This window comes from Pezoporus flaviventris, unplaced genomic scaffold, assembly GCF_033815535.1.
Source record: "Pezoporus flaviventris isolate CSIRO_AGI_PZ_B2104156 unplaced genomic scaffold, CSIRO_AGI_Pfla_v1 ptg000029l, whole genome shotgun sequence".
NCBI lineage: Eukaryota > Metazoa > Chordata > Aves > Psittaciformes > Psittacidae > Pezoporus > Pezoporus flaviventris.
In genome coordinates, this window is record NW_026892577.1 from 5,100,333 (window position 1) to 5,117,767 (window position 17,435).

Here is a 17,435-nt window from a genome sequence, read left to right on the forward strand (position 1 = left end):
TCTCTGTAGTTAAGTCACTAATGATTGAGGTCTGGCTGTTTAATGCCACTATGAAATATAACTTGTTTGCATGTGGGATATTAACACTGTTCTATGCAGAAATGTGAAACCAGGAAAATGCTAGTACTGATATTGCTTTAATTCTAAGGTGCAATTTAGTGCATTCTGGTTATTGTTCTATTAATTATTATTACAGTAACAGCCCTTAGACCTCTGGGGTTTGGCAATAAGAGAACAGAGAATTTGCAATCCCTGCCCCAAACACTATGCAATTTTAATTTTCTAGGCAGGCATTTAATAAGATATTAGCCTGTTATAACAGGGGAGAGAATGAATGTTGTGTACAGTATCTTCCTTGGAATTTATGGCAGAGATTAACTGAACCCAGTTCCCCTGATAATCTTTCTGTATTTCATATTTTAGTATTTCAAGGACTGTGTACCTGCAGGACCTTCAATGCTGCTTATTTATTTTGCCTTAATAATCAGAATTTCTAATACTTGATACTTCTGATATTTGATCTGAGTGTACTTCAGTGTTATGAAGAGGGATGAGATGGTATTACTTGGACAGTTGGAGTTAAGCTAGCATCCTAGGCTGCTGTGAAGAGAAGTTTCTTGTACTGAATTGCACAGATACAGCAATATACAGATGAGAGCAATAGGAGTGCCTGAAACCAAAATGCCTTGGAGCAGACATATATATGTTTAATAATTCATCTAGCAGCTCTTATTTATGCTTTCTCACTGAGATGAATAAAGAGGGGTTTTAAAGCTCATGTGAAGCAGGTAGTATTTTTGGAGCAACTGTGGGACATTCAAGTCCTTTATTCAATCTAAGCTAAAGCTGAAGTGTGACATTCAGTCTCCATCTCCCATGGCACTTTTTCTTCATAGGCATTGGCTCTTTGTCTCCTGCTTTGACCAGAAACACCAGTGTAGCACTATGAATATTTTCCTAAAGCAAACCAGGCAGCTGGTTATGGAGTGTTCGGCTTTGCATGAATAAATATTTAACAGTGGAAAAAGTGCCAAGCCACAGAAATCCTTGACTGGTCCTTCACCCTTTTACTGATACAATTCGTCTTCCCTGTGAAGCTGTACATGGCCACAAATCTATATCCAAATATTTGAGTTGTTTATCTAATACATTAAGTACAAGGAGTACAGTATGTAAAAGACTTAACACAAGACCAATGCAGATTGGCACTCAAAGGTAATAGTAGTTCTTAGGATATTAATTTGGTCAGAATACGGGTGGGGAATACTCTTCCTTTATTCAGTGTCCAATATAATGTTGTGTAGCTTGGGTGCATATATCACGAAGTGTATACAGTGGACGTGTGGGCTAGGTTTTTAATGCCTAATTGTCCCTTCACAGCAGCTTTCTCCCAGTATTTATGTCTAAATTAATACTGCAAAGTCACCCTGAACATTTCAAAGATCATGCGTTTTAAAGCAAAACATAAAGTATTGATGTAGCAGTGGTGAAGTATCTCAGTGTTATCTGAGGGCTGGAGGACTTCATCTAAACCATACATATTTCTAAAATATTTACTGTTTCAAAAAGAATCAGCACCTTGAAAGCTTCTTAAAGAACATGGTTGCAGGAAAAATGTATGCTAGTAAAATCTGTTCTATTTATAGAATCTTTTCCTCTGCTCATCTCCAGTCCTAGAGCAAAAGCAAGATTGCATTGGTACGAATAACTGATGATAACATGATTAACTGGATGATAGAAGGAAGCGAGACCACCAGGGTCATCTCATTTGTCAGCAGCACAGACTAGTGCTGACATCCTTACTAGATATATTTCTCTAATCTCTCTCTGTGGTTGTTTTCTCTTCCAGTGTGTGGCTGTGACTTGGCACAAGGAGGCTTTTTCATTAAGAACGGGGAGTATCTTTGCACCTTGGATTACCAGCGCATGTATGGTACCCGCTGCAATGGCTGTGGGGAGTTTGTGGAGGGTGAAGTAGTGACAGCTCTGGGCAAAACATACCATCCAAGTTGCTTTGCCTGCACTGTTTGCAAGTAAGTCATCCCTTTCAACTAACTTGGCATGAACCCAGTATAAGGAAAACAGGGAGAAAGGTGTCACCATGAGACTCAAGTGTCACAACACAGTTCTTTTGGGGAGATGTTTGGTTGGAAAAGCTCTGCTGCAAGTCTGACTTTGAGGGTTTTCAAAATGCCACTCATTTATCTGGGGAACACATACAGTTCCCTGTTCTCAGAAACTTAATTCTTTCACATGTGAGAGTAACTATCAGGCTACCATGTTACTAGAGGTGATGGACATGGGTTGAGTTGAGTTTGGGTGATGAGCCCAGCTTGATGGGTGAAGTGAAGTAAAGCCAATTTTGGGATGCACCCATAGAGAACTCATTTGGGTTATCAGAACAGTTAAAGAATTGAAAATGTACTGTAGACTCATTTTCATATCATGTAAGAATGCATGGCTCTGGGACAAGCTCAATCCCCTTCTTCTCCCCAAATACTATATCTTGTCCCCAAGAAGAGAACCAGTCTTCATTTCTACAGGGATTAAAGATAAGTTTGCTGAGGCTGTGTGAATAGGACAAAAGGGGCATTTTTTAACTTGTGTTTCTGTTTAAACTCTCACTAAGATACTCAGCTTTTAGGAGACTACTGGGCAAATCTTCCACATGCTGTCATAGCCTGCTCATTTGAGCAGTTTTATACTTGAAAAATCTCAGCTTAGCTTTACAGCCTAAACTCAACCCAAAGCCCCTGGGCATAGTGTTCTGTTAGCTGGCACTAGGCACTGAGATTGTGCTAGAATTTAGGCTGGTTTAGTTTGTGTAATGCCTGAAGGACACATAAGAAGCAAAAGATAGAGAGGTAGGTAGATTTCACAGAGAGGGAAGACCCAAAAGACAAGGCCTGTTCCTTTCTAGTCTTGGAGGGCAACTGGATGGTGATGTTCTCCAGAAGTCTGAATCTGGCAGCAGTTGAATCATCTGAAACTTAATGCAGGAGGATCACATGAACAAGAAAGGCAAGAATCTGCATTCTGGGGCAGTAACTTCTTGGAGATCCCGTCATATGATGTGTCTGAGTTTTAGTGCAGCAGACTTGCCAGCTGCTGCCCTAGCCTTCCATACCTATCTCTGATGAGTAGTTGAAGTACTTCATCATATAGCCTGGTATATTTTCCAAGACCTTTACTCTTGAAAGGGTCTTGATCATTTTTCCATTTGGTTTTAAACAGTGTGTGAATTTACTGCACATTGATAATCAAATGATGTGTATGTTTCAGTTTTATTTCCCAAGGACAGTGTGAAAGTAGATGATGCTGTATGAAACATTGCATCAATTTTCTGTACATTGACTTGCATCAATCTTTCTATGTCAGATGAACAAAAGATGAGTCATTGGAATAGATTCATGACATGCAGTATTGCTGCTGGGTTATTTATGGCCCACTGAGGGATGGCAATGAAAAGGAAACTAAAACAATGCCTTAAACATTTTGTTTTGTGGAAACAAGCAAATTATTATTTTAAGCACAGTTTTGGAGTGAGGTGACGTTAGGAGAGCCTGCATTCAGCAGCTACAGATTTGGAGTTACTGAACCCTTTAATTCCAGTGAAAGCCTCATACAAAATGTTGTTCATTCTCTATTTTACACACCAAGTAAAAGTTAACAGCAATGTCAGCTTCTGGCTAGCACATATTTTGTTGCATTCAGCAAATAATCTCAAGCTTCCATAGGACATTCAGCCTTTGCCTTTCTCCTAACGCTATCTGCACAGGTAGCAATTACAGTGGTACTTCTGTAATGTAGATACCTGTTTTAAATCTCTAGGAGAATGAATGTGGATAGCATTTCATTTCTTTTGCAAACTGCTGTATCCGCAGTAACATATGTTTCATTGCTGAACGCAGATGAAATTAGTGTATTTATGAGTGACTAGCTCCACATTCCTTCACTAGCCTCAAGGCCAACTGCAATTCTTCCTTTGAGATTTCTTTTGTACAATTTGCTATCCACAACATCATGCTGAGACCATAATAAGTGTAGCTGTTGTGACTAAGTGGATTTCACTGTCACCTACTCTTTAGATAAAGTGTGCTTGATAGCTTTTTAAACCAAAATACAGGGCGAGTCTAACCTCTGCTCTGCTTGCATCCTCAGATTGGATTTCTTCCAGTGCCTGGCTTTGCCAAGGCCACTTCGCAAAACTATTTGGCCCGAGGTTCTGTAGAGTACTGATTGCAGTGGGGGAAGGCAGCAAACTTAAGACACAGGGAAGAGAGGAAAATTTCTGGCATAACCTTTGCTAAAATATATTTTTCTCTTTAACTCTCCAGGCGTCCATTTCCACCAGGCGATCGGGTTACCTTTAATGGAAGGGACTGTCTCTGTCAGATGTGTGCTCAGCCAATGTCCTCCAGTCCAAAAGAACTGTCTGCCTCAAGCAGTAAGTATGCTTCTCTCTGAAGCCTCTCACCAGGCTCATCAGCATTTGGTTGAAGCTAACTTAATGCAAACCTTTGGGTGTTTTAATTTTTTCTTCACCTCTAGAAATGTGAAACAACTTTGGAAACCATCTTTTCTTTCTTTTTCTTTCTGTCCTTTTTGTGCCCTTTGATAGAAGTGTCAGGTACTTCAGGTGAAAAGAGACACTTAGGCATTGCAACATGAACAAATGGCTTTTTGCCAGTGACCAGATTTTTAAAAGGGACTATTTCTATTTTCTAGGCACTGGAAAAGTACCTGATTGATGAAATCTGAGGTTTCAGAGTTGAGAGATTCCATTTTTTTCATAGATAATTGTGTAGGTTTAAGTATTCAAAAGAAGACAAAGTCGGAGGAAATGAATTTTCTTCTACTACTTAACGCCTGAATTCAATTAAATTATCCTTTAAAAGGAGTATCAGGATTATGCTTCCAGTAGACTGATAGCACAATGATACTGTGAGAAGAATCTCAAGAAACCTTTATAGAGAAGAAAGCAATTTAAGGGGGAAAGAGAAAGAATGAAGAAGGTTTGGGAGGGAAATTATCTTGGTTTGCTGTTGGGTTTTAATGCTTTTAAAGGATAATTTGTGAATTATTGATATTAATCTCTGCTTGTAGTTATTTTTGGGGATTTCTGATTCTTTTTCTGGTCGATGGGTTGTACTGAGCACTCTAACCTGTAATGACTTACCTAGTGAGTTTTGTAATTGAAAATGACTATAGATTTCCTTGGGATATGAGGTAGTTTTTCCACCAATGCTGGGTTCCCTCAGGGAGACACTGTGTATTGGTACTTGGCTTTGGGCTCCCAGGGTTATAAAGTGCAATGTAAAGGCAAAGTTGGATAATATTTGTGCTCGGTGGATGAGTCCAGGGAATCTCAGGTTGTCTGATTTGCCTAAGAGCATGTAATCAGACACTTAGCAAAATGGAAAATGAGATAGCTTTTTTGTTACCATGTTTTTCTGTCTGTTAAGTGATACTTTTCCACTGTAGCTGTAGATTTGGAGCTGAAAATGCACAGGCCTAATCGGCTAAGGAAAAATTTAGGAACCTGAAAAAAAACCTTACAAGACTTACAGACCAACATAGAAATCTCTGAGGTACTTGAGGCACTCAGGGAATCCTTCCAAGACAAAGGAATTATGTGGAAATTGCATTGGAATTCCTGGTATTTAGGAGGCATAATTGGCAATGAAGTTCAAGGCACACGGACCTTGGACAGTACTGATGTTCTTTTTCTAGGCATGTCGTAGCAGTGTTCCCAAATGACTGGTATGCAGGGGCAGAAGTATCTGGATAACACTACATCTGGTTTTCACTTGTCCAGCAGCGTGGCCACTTCCAGGATACAGGACCCCAGGTGCCAAAATGCCCCCAGGCAAATGATAGGCTCAAATTGTCTGATAGTTAGCAAGTGAAAGAGCTGCAGTCACTTCCTGAGAACCAGTACTTATCTGCCTGAATTGTAATCTCTGCTTGAATTGCTTCTGGGGGACCACACTGAAGCCATAGGAAGCAAGGATTATAAAACAATCTTCCCCACTGCTTGTGCTGAGATTTATTGTTTTATTTTTTAATCAAAATTGGGTCCTGCTGGGCAAACTGCCTTACTGGTACACACAGCAAGAGAGCTCCTACTCTTAACAGTTCAGAGTGCACTGCTTCAATATCCACAAATACCTGCTACAGTTATTTTTACTGGCAAAGACTTGTAGAAAGATACAGTATAGAGTTTCTGGTCACTTTAGAGCAGAACTCTCCAAAACAAACAAAGAAAAAGTGAGAACAGTGTGTGTTTATAAGCTCCATTGAAAGGATGCTAATGAAGTGTCCTCTTGTCTTCAAAGTTACACCAGCTGCTGCTTTAGCTTTGTGCAGTAGTTGACTTAGATACGGAGAAGCCTTTCTTGCTGGCACTGAAGAGTAAATCTTACTTAGTGTAAGCTGCTCGACATTGCTTCCGCATTTCTCCTGCTGCTGAATCGCGCACATCTTTTTTTTTTCTAATGCTTTGCTGTTTTTTGAAAGTATTATTTTTGTTAATATACATGATTTTGGAACAGAACCTTATCCATGCAATGCGTCTATTTTATATCCTATATTGCTGTCACTTTCCCCTCATTGCTTCCAAGTAAATTACTGGAGGAAGCTTTCCTTAAAACAGAGAAAGTGAGGAAAATTCAGTAGACTGAAAGTCTGTCAGGTTTGTTTGGCTTATGTAATGTAAAAGGAAGCCTTCCATCCACTAGGATGTCTGCATTAAAGTTGACATGCTGTTTTCTGTTGTCTGTTACTTCACATAAATAAAAGGCTTATTGACACCCAAGCTTTTCTTGGATGGTTTCAAGGGAAATCAAATGCCTCTAAATACAGGGGTTAACATCTGGAATGTTACACTCTTGTGTAGTGCACACCAGTGAGGATCAGAAGGAAGAATACTGAATAATTAACTTTACTTTTTCATTTAATCAGAATCACAGAATGGTTTGGGTTGGAAAGGACCTTAAGATTCCAGTTCCACCCCCCCTGCTATGGGCAGGGACACCTCACACTAAACCATGTCACCCAAGGCTCTGTCCAACCTGGCCTTGAACACCGCCAGGGATGGAGCATTCACAGCTTACCTGGGCAACCCATTCCAGTGCATCACCACCCTTACAGTAAATAATAGCAGCCGGGTCCATGGTACTTATTTATCTTTATACTAATAATCTGCTTCTTCCACTGCACATGTATTGCCTGGAATAATAATAGCTATTTTCTTGAGGAGCCATTTCAGTGACTTCTTTATTCTAATTTTCTAAGACAATATTTTTCAATATACAGATGCTGTAAAGTACTCATAATTCATGATTTAGTCAACCCTGTTCCTTAGGCTCTGCTTGATGTACACAGTGCACAAGCTTTGAGATTTTCTTTCATTCAGCAGGAAATCTAACACCAAATATCTGTAAATACCTTTGTAAACAAATCAAATGAGTGGTGTTTGGTTTTGTTACTGTTTTATTTTGTATGACAGGTTGATAAATGAGATGTGATCTGTAAAGCAAAGTGACTGGGACAGATGTAGAGCAGCACAGAAGCAGGGGACAACTAGACAATGCTGACTATAAGTGTGATGTTGATGGCTTGGCTATTCCATTTTTTTCAGGATTCTGCCAAGGAAAATTTGTGTGATTTTAACTTTTAAAAGGAGAAATTCTAGAACCTAAAGTGTAAGTCCTTATTCTTCATCCATGTTAGGATTAGGTGCCTTTGAAAGAGTAGTGTGATCATTATGTCTTTCCAGCCCACAGCATCTCAGCCTGTTTTATTCCACTGGCTGAGTTAGTGACTCAGTATCCTCAGTAGAGGATACACACTCTCTGGATTTCTATTAGCATTAGTGTGAGAAGCAGAGGCAAGTAGATTGGCCACATTAACAGGCTTATCTTAGAATCATAGAATAGTTAGGGTTGGAAAGGACCTTAAGATCATCTAGTTCCAACCCCCCTGCTGTGGGCAGGGACACCTTATGCTAAATCATATCACCCAAGGCCTCATCCAAGCTGGTCTTGAACATTGCCAGGGATGGAGCATTCACAACCTCCCTGGGCAACCTATTCTAGTGCCTCACCACCCTAACAGGAAAGAATTTCCTTCTTATATCCAATCTAAACTTCCCCTGTTTAAATTTTAACCCGTTACCCCTTGTTCTATCACTACAGTCCCTAATGAAGAGTCCCTCCCCAGCATCCCTATAGGCCCCCTTCAGATACTGGAAGGCTGCTATGAGGTCTCCATGCAGCCTTCTCTTCTCCAGGCTGAACAACCCCAAGTTTCTCAGCCCGTCTTCATACGGGAGGTGCTCCAGTCCCCTGATCATCCTCATGGCCCTCCTCTGGACTTGTTCCAACAGTTCCATGTCCTTTTTATGTTGAGGACACCAGAACTGCACACAATACTCCAGGTGAGCTCTCACAAGAGCAGAGTAGAGGGGCAGGATCACCTCCTTTGACCTGCTGGTCACACTCCTTTTAATGCAGCCCTTCTTTGATTCTTCTCCATTAGAACATTCTATCAGTGAATTCTTACCGAGGCACCTGACGAGTGAACTGATGCAAGCATTTGAATGTAAAAATCCCTAGTTTTAGTTTAGCTTCATTTATAAAAAGTGCCACACTGGCTTGCATTTCTTCTTGAATGCACAAGAGAAATGAAAAGTACAGCTGGGAGCAGATCAGCTGTAGAGAGATCATAGAGTCACAGAATAGTTTGAGTTGGAAGGGACCTTAAAGCTCATCCAGTTCCAACCCCCTGCTGTGGGCAGGGACACCTTCCACTAGAGCACGTTGCTCCAAGCCCTGTCCAACCTGGCCTTGAGCACTGCCAGGGATGGGGCAGGGATCCCCCACACTCTGGGTATGAGGCAGTGTGCTGATGGAATTCCAACCAGCAGCCTTCTGGCTCCGGGGTCATCTTTGAAGTTCTGAAGAGACTACCCGTCTTTGAACATAGTTTAATACATTTCTCTCTTCCTCAAACAGAGGTTTTTCCCTTAGGCATTCTATTTCACTATTTCCATGGTAAAGCATTTCAATGAGAAGAGTATTACATTATTTCTTTACCTGAGGTTGAGCCCTTTGTCTGCTGGTTCCTTGTCTGTGAAGCTTTAGTTATTTCTGGTTACCTTTTTGCTGACAGGTTGGATCACTTTAGTGATGTGCATGAACTAATTAGGAAATTGTGTTTCAAATGAAAAGTGGGATTTCTAGATAGGAGAAAAGCTCCTTATCCCGAAGAAACTGAAGCATTGCAATCGCCTAGCAAGAGCTTTCACTTGAAAAAATCATCTTCATTTGAAACTATGGCGGAGACATAGCATTTTCCTTTTCTTCAGTGCAATAGAGGCTTGTGTCCTACATATGCCAAGATATGCGGTGATGATGCTGTTTGGAAAGAATCACAGGCAAGATATTCCAACTCCCTTTTCTTTGTAGCGGTCTCTCCTGTGTGTTATGAGCATTACAGTAGAGCCAAGAGGTGGATCAGGGTTTTTCAATGTTTCATGTGCATAAATAATCTGTGGTGCAGCTGCTCCCTGACCAGACGGCATCCACGTGGAGGTTTCACAATCCTGTTTTGTATGCTTGTCCTTGTCTGGTTTGCACATTATGTTCTCATTCAAAGAATGTAAGTTCTCTAGGACAAATGCTTTCATGCCTATCAGTACAGAGCTGAACAGGGTTGGATCCTGGCTCTCAATTGGGGATCTCGGCTCTATTGTGATACAAATAATAAGCTTAATGCTTAATGAACTTGTGGGAGAGAGATATCTTTGTTAATTATTCAATAGCCTTATCTCTTAAATTAGATGCAGTCAGTGAAGCTCCCAGTAAAGATTCAAAACTTCCAGCAAGGTCTCTGGTAATGCTGAGGTAGAGCAGAGCCAACATACTTAACCTGTTGGAAAAGGTGGGAAGGAAAAAATGGCAATCATCTTTTGCCTCACTGCCCAGGAAGTGGGAGGAACGTGAGGCTGTTGTTGAAACAATGAAGCATCAGAACAGAGAAGCACCAGATTTACTTTGCAGTCCTCCTTTAAAGGTTCTCTAATTCTTAATGCAGTTTTATAGTCAGGACATAACTGTCCTTTTGTTAGATAAAGATATAGGTGATTGTTGCCAGCATTCAGAAAGAAGGTCTGAACTGATTTAAAGGCATCACAAATTCAACATTAGGAATGAGCTGAGTGGGTAAAATGAAGACAGAATTCCTTTTAATCATAGTTCTTGTGAAAAGTCTGCAGCTTTGTAGCTGTTCAGCCGCATTTGACTCAGCTTTCATTGTTTTGTTCTTTATCAGTTCTTCCCGAGCTGTCTGAAAACTCCTTCAAGTCCATAGGGAGGACTTAAAACATGAAGGGAGAGAGTTGGCTGGCTGCTTGTAAGCAAGCAGTCTGCAGTGATTTTTGGCTTTAAAGGGTATTAAGCAACATCCAACACATGATTTAAGCTCATTCTGAGGAAATATCCTATAATTATATTAGTGAATTAGATTTCACTGCGTGTGAAAGCTATATGGTATATTCTATATGGGTATTGTGCAAATACTTGGCAAAGATGTAGCTAGGATTTCAGTGTAAGACACTGAGCCCAATTTTGCCTTAAATGATACATGCTCCCAGTATCCATATATGTCATTGAATGCCCTGGGGAACTTTGGCACAGCAATTTGGGGTTTGAACATGCGTTTTTAAAATTTAATTTTGAAAATCCTGTGTAAAATTTCAAACCTGAAGGGTTTAATATTTTTTGTGTGCTGCAAGACAAAGCTTTTCCCATTTCATAATTCTTGGTTTGTCTGCTAAATACACAAATACACTCTTGGTAACACTCAAGCCTGGTTTTTACTGTAGAATAAAGATGTATCACAGACATCACTGTGGATTTATTTCAAACACTGTCATTTAAATCACTGATTTTTAATGATGTGCTACCTAAGACCCCAGGAAACTTTTATTAGAATAACTAATTTTAGCCTTGTTTTACATTAGGTTTTTAATTATAAAAGGCTAATTGAAAACCATGAGGATATTCTATCTCTGTACACATTTACTTAAACTAATACAGCTCTGCCGTACATTCATCATATTCTTTAATGTCCATACTTTTCCCTAATGGCTATTTTTTGCTCATGGTTTATGTCAAGCTCTGTTTGAATGGAAATTGACAATTAGAATGTATAAAATAGCATTGTAGATGTGTTTTAATTTCAGAAACTGCCTGAAATCTGCTGGACCCATGAAGAAAGTAAATGCATTATAATGTATTTTTAAGTGCTGATTTGTCAAGGGTCTGTAGCTTATAAAACCATTTACTTTGGATCACCACATGCTGGAAGATGCATGCACGACATGATGCAAAATCCAGTGATACGATGCACATCCAAGCACTGTTCCTTTCTGGCAAAAGCTGTTAGATTATGACTAAGAATATGCGGTTTTTCCCTTGATAAATCCTTCCACTGGCCCATTCTTCTGATTCCTCTAAGAAGATTTATTCTTTTGAAGAATGTTTGCCATTTTTTGAGGCATTTTCATCCTTTGAATTGCTTTCTTGGATTAATTTTAGTCCTCGCTTATGTTTCATAACAATGGCTAAATTGCTTGAGTAGTCTTCATTTACATAAGCTATTTCATATTTTACAAGGCCTGGTATTTTCACTGCAGCTCTATAAATTGCCTTAGATCCTTCTCTGGAGGTGTAGCTTTTAGGTGATGGAGACAGAGCAGCGAATGTATTGAGAATATAGTTGTGGCAGGGCAGGAAGTCTCAGGTCTGTGAATTTTCTATCAGAAAATGTTCCTTCGCAAGAATTACTGTTTTCCAGAAAGGTGTTTTGTTTGCCTCTTTCTTTTGCATGCTCTTTGTTACATGTAAATTGAGCAGAAACAATTGTGGATAGACTATACAAGTACATTCTCTAAGCTTAACCCCAGTTTGAACTTGGAAATCAAAACATGTCTGTCTCCTTAGCTTTTACTGGAGGAGTACTATATCAACAGGAATTCCAAAGATGGTTCTGGGGGAAGTGCAAAGAATTGCTCAGTAAATGGGTATGAGGAGGTATCACTGGCTTTGAAAACAACTATAGGAGGAGATCCCCAGAGATAAGAGTATCTGGGAATTGTCATGTTCAGAAGGCCTGCCAGGTCAGGAATCAGAGGTCACTTAGTGAGTGATTAGTTGTTACCTAAGCCTTAGTTTGCCATGGGTTATCAGGGCATAAAAACCTTCTTAAAAGTTGCTGTACATTTCAGTCTATTATTGGAGGTTGCACCCAACTGTTGGAATTGCTTGTTTTCTGTGAGCAACAATTGTAAATTACCCAAAATAGTTTGCAGATGAAGAGACACAATGTGCTGTCCATGAGCTGGGTATTAAACAGTGAGGCTGGTTTGCTAACTGAGCTATTCACTTGGGATACCGTGGGTTGGTGAATTTGTATTTCAGCTGGAACTATCTTAGTACTGAAGTAAGGTAAAAGAAATAACAGAGTAAAGATTAGCCTCAGATTAGATGGCTGTGATTTATCCTTCAGCTTTTGTCCCAGTTTTACAGCTGTGACTCTGGGGTTGCTAAGCTGGAAAAGAAAAGTACTTCTTTACAGGAAAGTTAAAAACTCATAGATAGATTGTAGCTCTTTCTTCCTTCTGTCTTGTTCACCCTTTCAGTTGGGTTGAAGGAGGGACTGAGGCTGGTATTACAAAAGCTAACTTGGTGGTATATTACTTGGAGGGTCATTTTTCAGGAATAAGGTGTAAAGGTTGATTAGTTTGGCCTCGTTTGGAAAGGAGATGGGGGAAGAAGGGAAATAGAGTTTCCTTTTCCTGTGCAGAAGACTAATGGTGCTTACATCAATACAGAGGGGGAAATAAAAACTCCTTTGATAAAAGAGTATCATATTAACAAAGTGGAGTGGGGAACAGCCTCCATCTCTCCACAGCACTTTAAATTGCATCAGATGATGAAAGAGCTATTTACAGTAATACATCCAAGGTGTATATTGATCTCTTTCTTAAAAAGGCAAGTCGATGTGAGGCACTCAGGGATGGTTAACTGGGACCTGTGTTGCAAGCAAGGAATGCCAGTTCAGGCCATTGTGATTTCTTTCCATATTTAATGAACCAAAATGAAATTCCTTATATATTTGTTTTTAAAATATCACTTTCCCCCAACTTGCCATTTATAATACACTGTCAAAGCTATACTCTGCTTCCCATGGGAAATTTATTTCCCTCCATTGTATGCGCCCAGCCTCTTATTGTTACCCTTGAGGCGCACAGGGCTGCCCACATGGCTCTGTTTTGCCTCTGGGGAAAGGGCAGTAGTGTGTTTTGTTCTGAGAGAGGTTTCCCATACTTGCAGTGGCAAAGAGGAAGGGTCTGGCAGCTGATTTCTTGAGTTACATACTCAGTTCTAAATCCTGGATGTAAAATGCCAAATATTGTATGTCCTCTGACTTCCAGAACTCATCACTGCCCTAGTGATCAAACTGTTATGCTTTAAACATTGAAAGCATTTATCATACAGTCAACAGACAAAATGAGTTTGTATTTTTAGCTTTAGAAATGTCTGGATGATCTGGAAAAGTCTGTGTGATACCATCAAAACTTTTAATCTTAAAACAAGGCTTCGAAAGTCATGGCCTGATCTGTGGTTAAAGGGTGACTGAGGAAAAGCTCTGGTCTTCCTGACAATATGAGAAATTGTAATTGTGCAACCTTCAAATTGCCACAGAAGAATTATTGGGATGTAAGTTGTTTTTTGAGGTAGCTAAGAGTTAGTTATAGTTAGATTTCTTGACCTTGATTCCAGTGATATTTGCCCCTTTCTCAGTTCCCAAATCGCTGTACATCTTCCAGCTGTGTTTGACAATGTAGTTCTGTGTAAGGCTAGTGAAAACTTACAGAATCATAGAATGGTTTGGGTTGGAAAGGACCTTAAGATCATCCAGTTCCAACCCCCTGCCATGCGCAGGGACACCTCACACTAAACCATGTCACCCAAGGCTCTGTCCAGCCTGGCCTTGAACACCACCAGGGATGGAGCATTCACAGTTTCCCTGGGCAACCCATTCCAGTGCCTCACCACCCTCACAGTAAAGAATTTCCTCCTTATATCCAACCTGAACTTCCCATGTTTTAATTTGAACCCATTACCCCTTGTCCTATCACTGCAGTCCCTGATGAAGAGAAAAACTTGTGTTTGTTTCTTTTAAAAGATAAATAATAACAACCACCATCATTCTGCTCTGCTTTACCTGTTTCAGGGCAGAAGCCTGCTGCTGTTGTCTTTATAAAACTGATGTATCTGTGTTTTATAGGGAGGAGAACAGCAATAAAAGGGGTGTAACAAGGGTGTTACTGCTGTGACTTGGGGTTGTGGCAGCATTAGACGTTATCTAGACATGTGCTACAAATGGCCATCAGCCTTGAAAGGAATTCTCTGGTGACATCAGAAAGTCAGGCTGCTACTAGCTATGTGAGCAGAGCTAAGCCTGCGTGGAGCAGTGTTGGTGTGCTCCTGCCTGTGACTTTGCATGGCCACATTCATTAACACAAAAGCAGGTAGATGATGAGATGATTTCCCTTTCACAAGTTCTGTGGGGTGAGCAGACAATGTGAGATAAAGGTCTATATTTACTAGTAAAGGTTCAAAGCAATCCAAATGAGAGAGGGTAAAGTCACATGCAGTGTGCTTAGGGTTAATGCAGAGCCCACCTGAGCTGTGCTCAGAGCTCTCTGCTATTGGCTTACAGCAGGGGAGGGAGGCAGAGGGAGAAAATCCAGCTTAATTTAGGCAGTGACGAGTGGGTTGCTGTGCAGGATGCTTCACTCCTGGATGTCTGGGGTGATGCAGATGCTAAAAAAGGAAGCACATTTTCTCATCTTATCTTTGCAAGCAAGGTGTCATGGGTGGCAGCTCAGCCAGCCTGCATCTTTCAGTGAGGCTGCTTAAGGGGCCTTGGGGAGAAGTCTTAATCGTGTGTAATATTACAGTGCTGTGATACTTTCCCTTGCCCTGTCCCCCCACTTCTCCATGCTTTTGGGATGGCTGACTCCACATCACAGCCCTTTTGTCCGGGCATTGGCATTTGCTTTTGTATCTGGACATATCAAATATGACACCCTATTTTATTCCAGAGCTGTAGATTAAATATGTTAAGATATATCTTCAGACTCAGCAGGCCTAGCCAGACTATGTGAAAGAGAGAACAGGTATGTGCAGCATCTCTGGCAGGGAATCAGGGGAGAAGCTTTTGCTTGGCTAAAAAATGCTGCTGTCAGGGAATGCTGTTATGAGAGAGATCAAATTCAATTTTCATGCACAATGTCTGAGCAAGTGGACGTTGCTTAGGGAGATTGCAGCTGCTGGCATCACAGGCAGCCCAGGGAGACCAGGATTTGGGTAACTATATGTCCACTGCTCTCAGGTACAATTGTTTTTGTTCCCTACTTAGGATTGATTTTGGGGGAATACATTCTTTTCTTGATATTCCTGGATAGCCACCTTCTGATTTGGTCTTTCTGAAGTCATAGTGCAGTGCTTATATTGAGAAACAGCTGTCATACAGCTGAAGATTCTGGGCATGGACACAACATATATGAACATGTGTCACTTCCCATTTCTTATGAGAATCAGTGCTATTGAATGTCTAGTCTTAAGTCTTCCTTCAGCTCAAATGCATTTCCATATAGTGTCTTTTGTGGTATGCTTTTCTTTAGCTCATAACTGCATATGGGAGCAGTACTGCTCACTCTGCTTTTTAACCAGTACACTGCGCTTTCCTCCTCCTCCTGATCTTGGCACAGCTGAATGCATGGATGTGCAAGGAATGGGAGGAGGCAAGAACCCGGGTTAAATGACGAAAGCAAAGCACAAGGAAGCTCAAGGTCAAGGTGTGCAGTTTGTTAGGCTCTGGTATGAAGCCAGAGAGAACCATGGTGGGTGCTGCTCTGGCATGGGGTTGTGAACCACTGGTCTTACCTTATGGCCCTTTTAATTGCAGCATGTTCTGGTTGCAGGTTAGGCTGATGCACGTCATGTTTAGTGGGATACCGAGATCCTGCCTGCATATGCTGTGTGCAGATGACATTCAGCCAAAGGCTTTAATGTGCCTCATGCAGGCCTGAGATCATAAATGGCTTTTATTTGTAAAGTTTGGATGAACAAATGGTCTTTTCTTAGCCCAGCCTAGCCCTATTTGCTTTCTATTTTAGGACATAATGATAATTGCTAGCTTTTCATCTCTATGCCCAACAGTTTTGCCAGAGTTAAAATCAGGTTTAGTTAAAAGCCATCTCAGCCTAATAAGACAGTACTGGGATGTTAGTTTACTTTGATTCCTGACATTTGATGAATCTGATACTAGCAGAATGGAAATAATGATGTTAATTTATTCTTGCAAAGCACTTCAAGGAACCCAGAAAGAGTAATTAAATGTTATTGTTGCTATAAAATAACAAAAGCATGTTATCAAGCTCTTGTATCGCACATGAAGAGAAGAGTAAGTGTGGCTACGTCACCTTTGGCTTACAAAGAAGCAATGGTTCCCTACTTCCTCCATGTAACTGGCTTTGGAACAGATCAATATAGAGATACTTGACTAGGTGGACCATTTGTGTAAGGCAGTGTTTCTGTTCTCACTGCTTCAGAACTCAGAATCAAAATTAAGCCCTTTAAGAATCCTTTCTTGGTTCCGTATCAGAAATTTCAGCTTCTTGGATACAGCTGAGAAAAAGCATGGAAAGTGTAGCAGATTTTTCAAGGGATTAGTGTAAAAGGGAATGCATCACAGTTTGACAGGACCCCAGGTCAGGAATGTGGAAGCTGGCACACTAGGGAGAAGCAGTAGTGCTAGGAAACTGGGAAATGGGTGCTGATTAAAACTGCAGTTCAGCACTCACTGAGACTGAAGGAAGGATTCCATTTAGTGTCACAATCAGAAGGCAAATCGCATGTTTTTAGGTTTAGCATAAGAAAACAACGGCTGGAAGGGACCTCAAGATATTATACAGTATCCTCCTAAAACCAAAGGCAAGATCAGCATACCATAGCTATCCTGGCAGATGCTTGCTTGTCCCCTCCTCAGCCCTATGCTGGAAATTCCAGGGCCTTCCTTGGTGACCTGTTCCAGCCTTTGCTGTTATTACAGCGTGGCACGGAGCCTTGAACTGTCACAGAAGAGCAGAGGGATTTATTACATGGCATCAGTGCTTGTCATTTCATGATTTCAGTTTGTAACATTTGTCCTCCAGAATAAAACCCTGGTCTTAGGACATCTTGGGGTTGCTTTTCAAGTCCAAGTTGTGTTAACAGTCTGTGACTTGCATTTTATCACAAGATACCACAGTGCTTTGAGAGCAACACCACTGACGGAAGGAGGGACCTGCTGCAAAT

General features: G+C 40.7%; 1 protein-coding gene across 11 annotated transcripts in view; it reads left to right on the top strand.

The window, feature by feature from the left end:
- Nucleotides 1-17,435, top strand: part of ABLIM1 (actin binding LIM protein 1) — a 191,962-nt gene that overhangs the window by 101,791 nt on the left and 72,736 nt on the right. For all 11 annotated transcript variants that reach the window (XM_061458691.1, XM_061458689.1, XM_061458687.1 and 8 more), the window contains exons 3-4: nucleotides 1,850-2,033; nucleotides 4,338-4,447. In XM_061458691.1, the coding sequence (XP_061314675.1) occupies nucleotides 1,850-2,033; nucleotides 4,338-4,447 (294 nt within the window). The remainder of the gene's footprint in view (nucleotides 1-1,849; nucleotides 2,034-4,337; nucleotides 4,448-17,435) is intronic.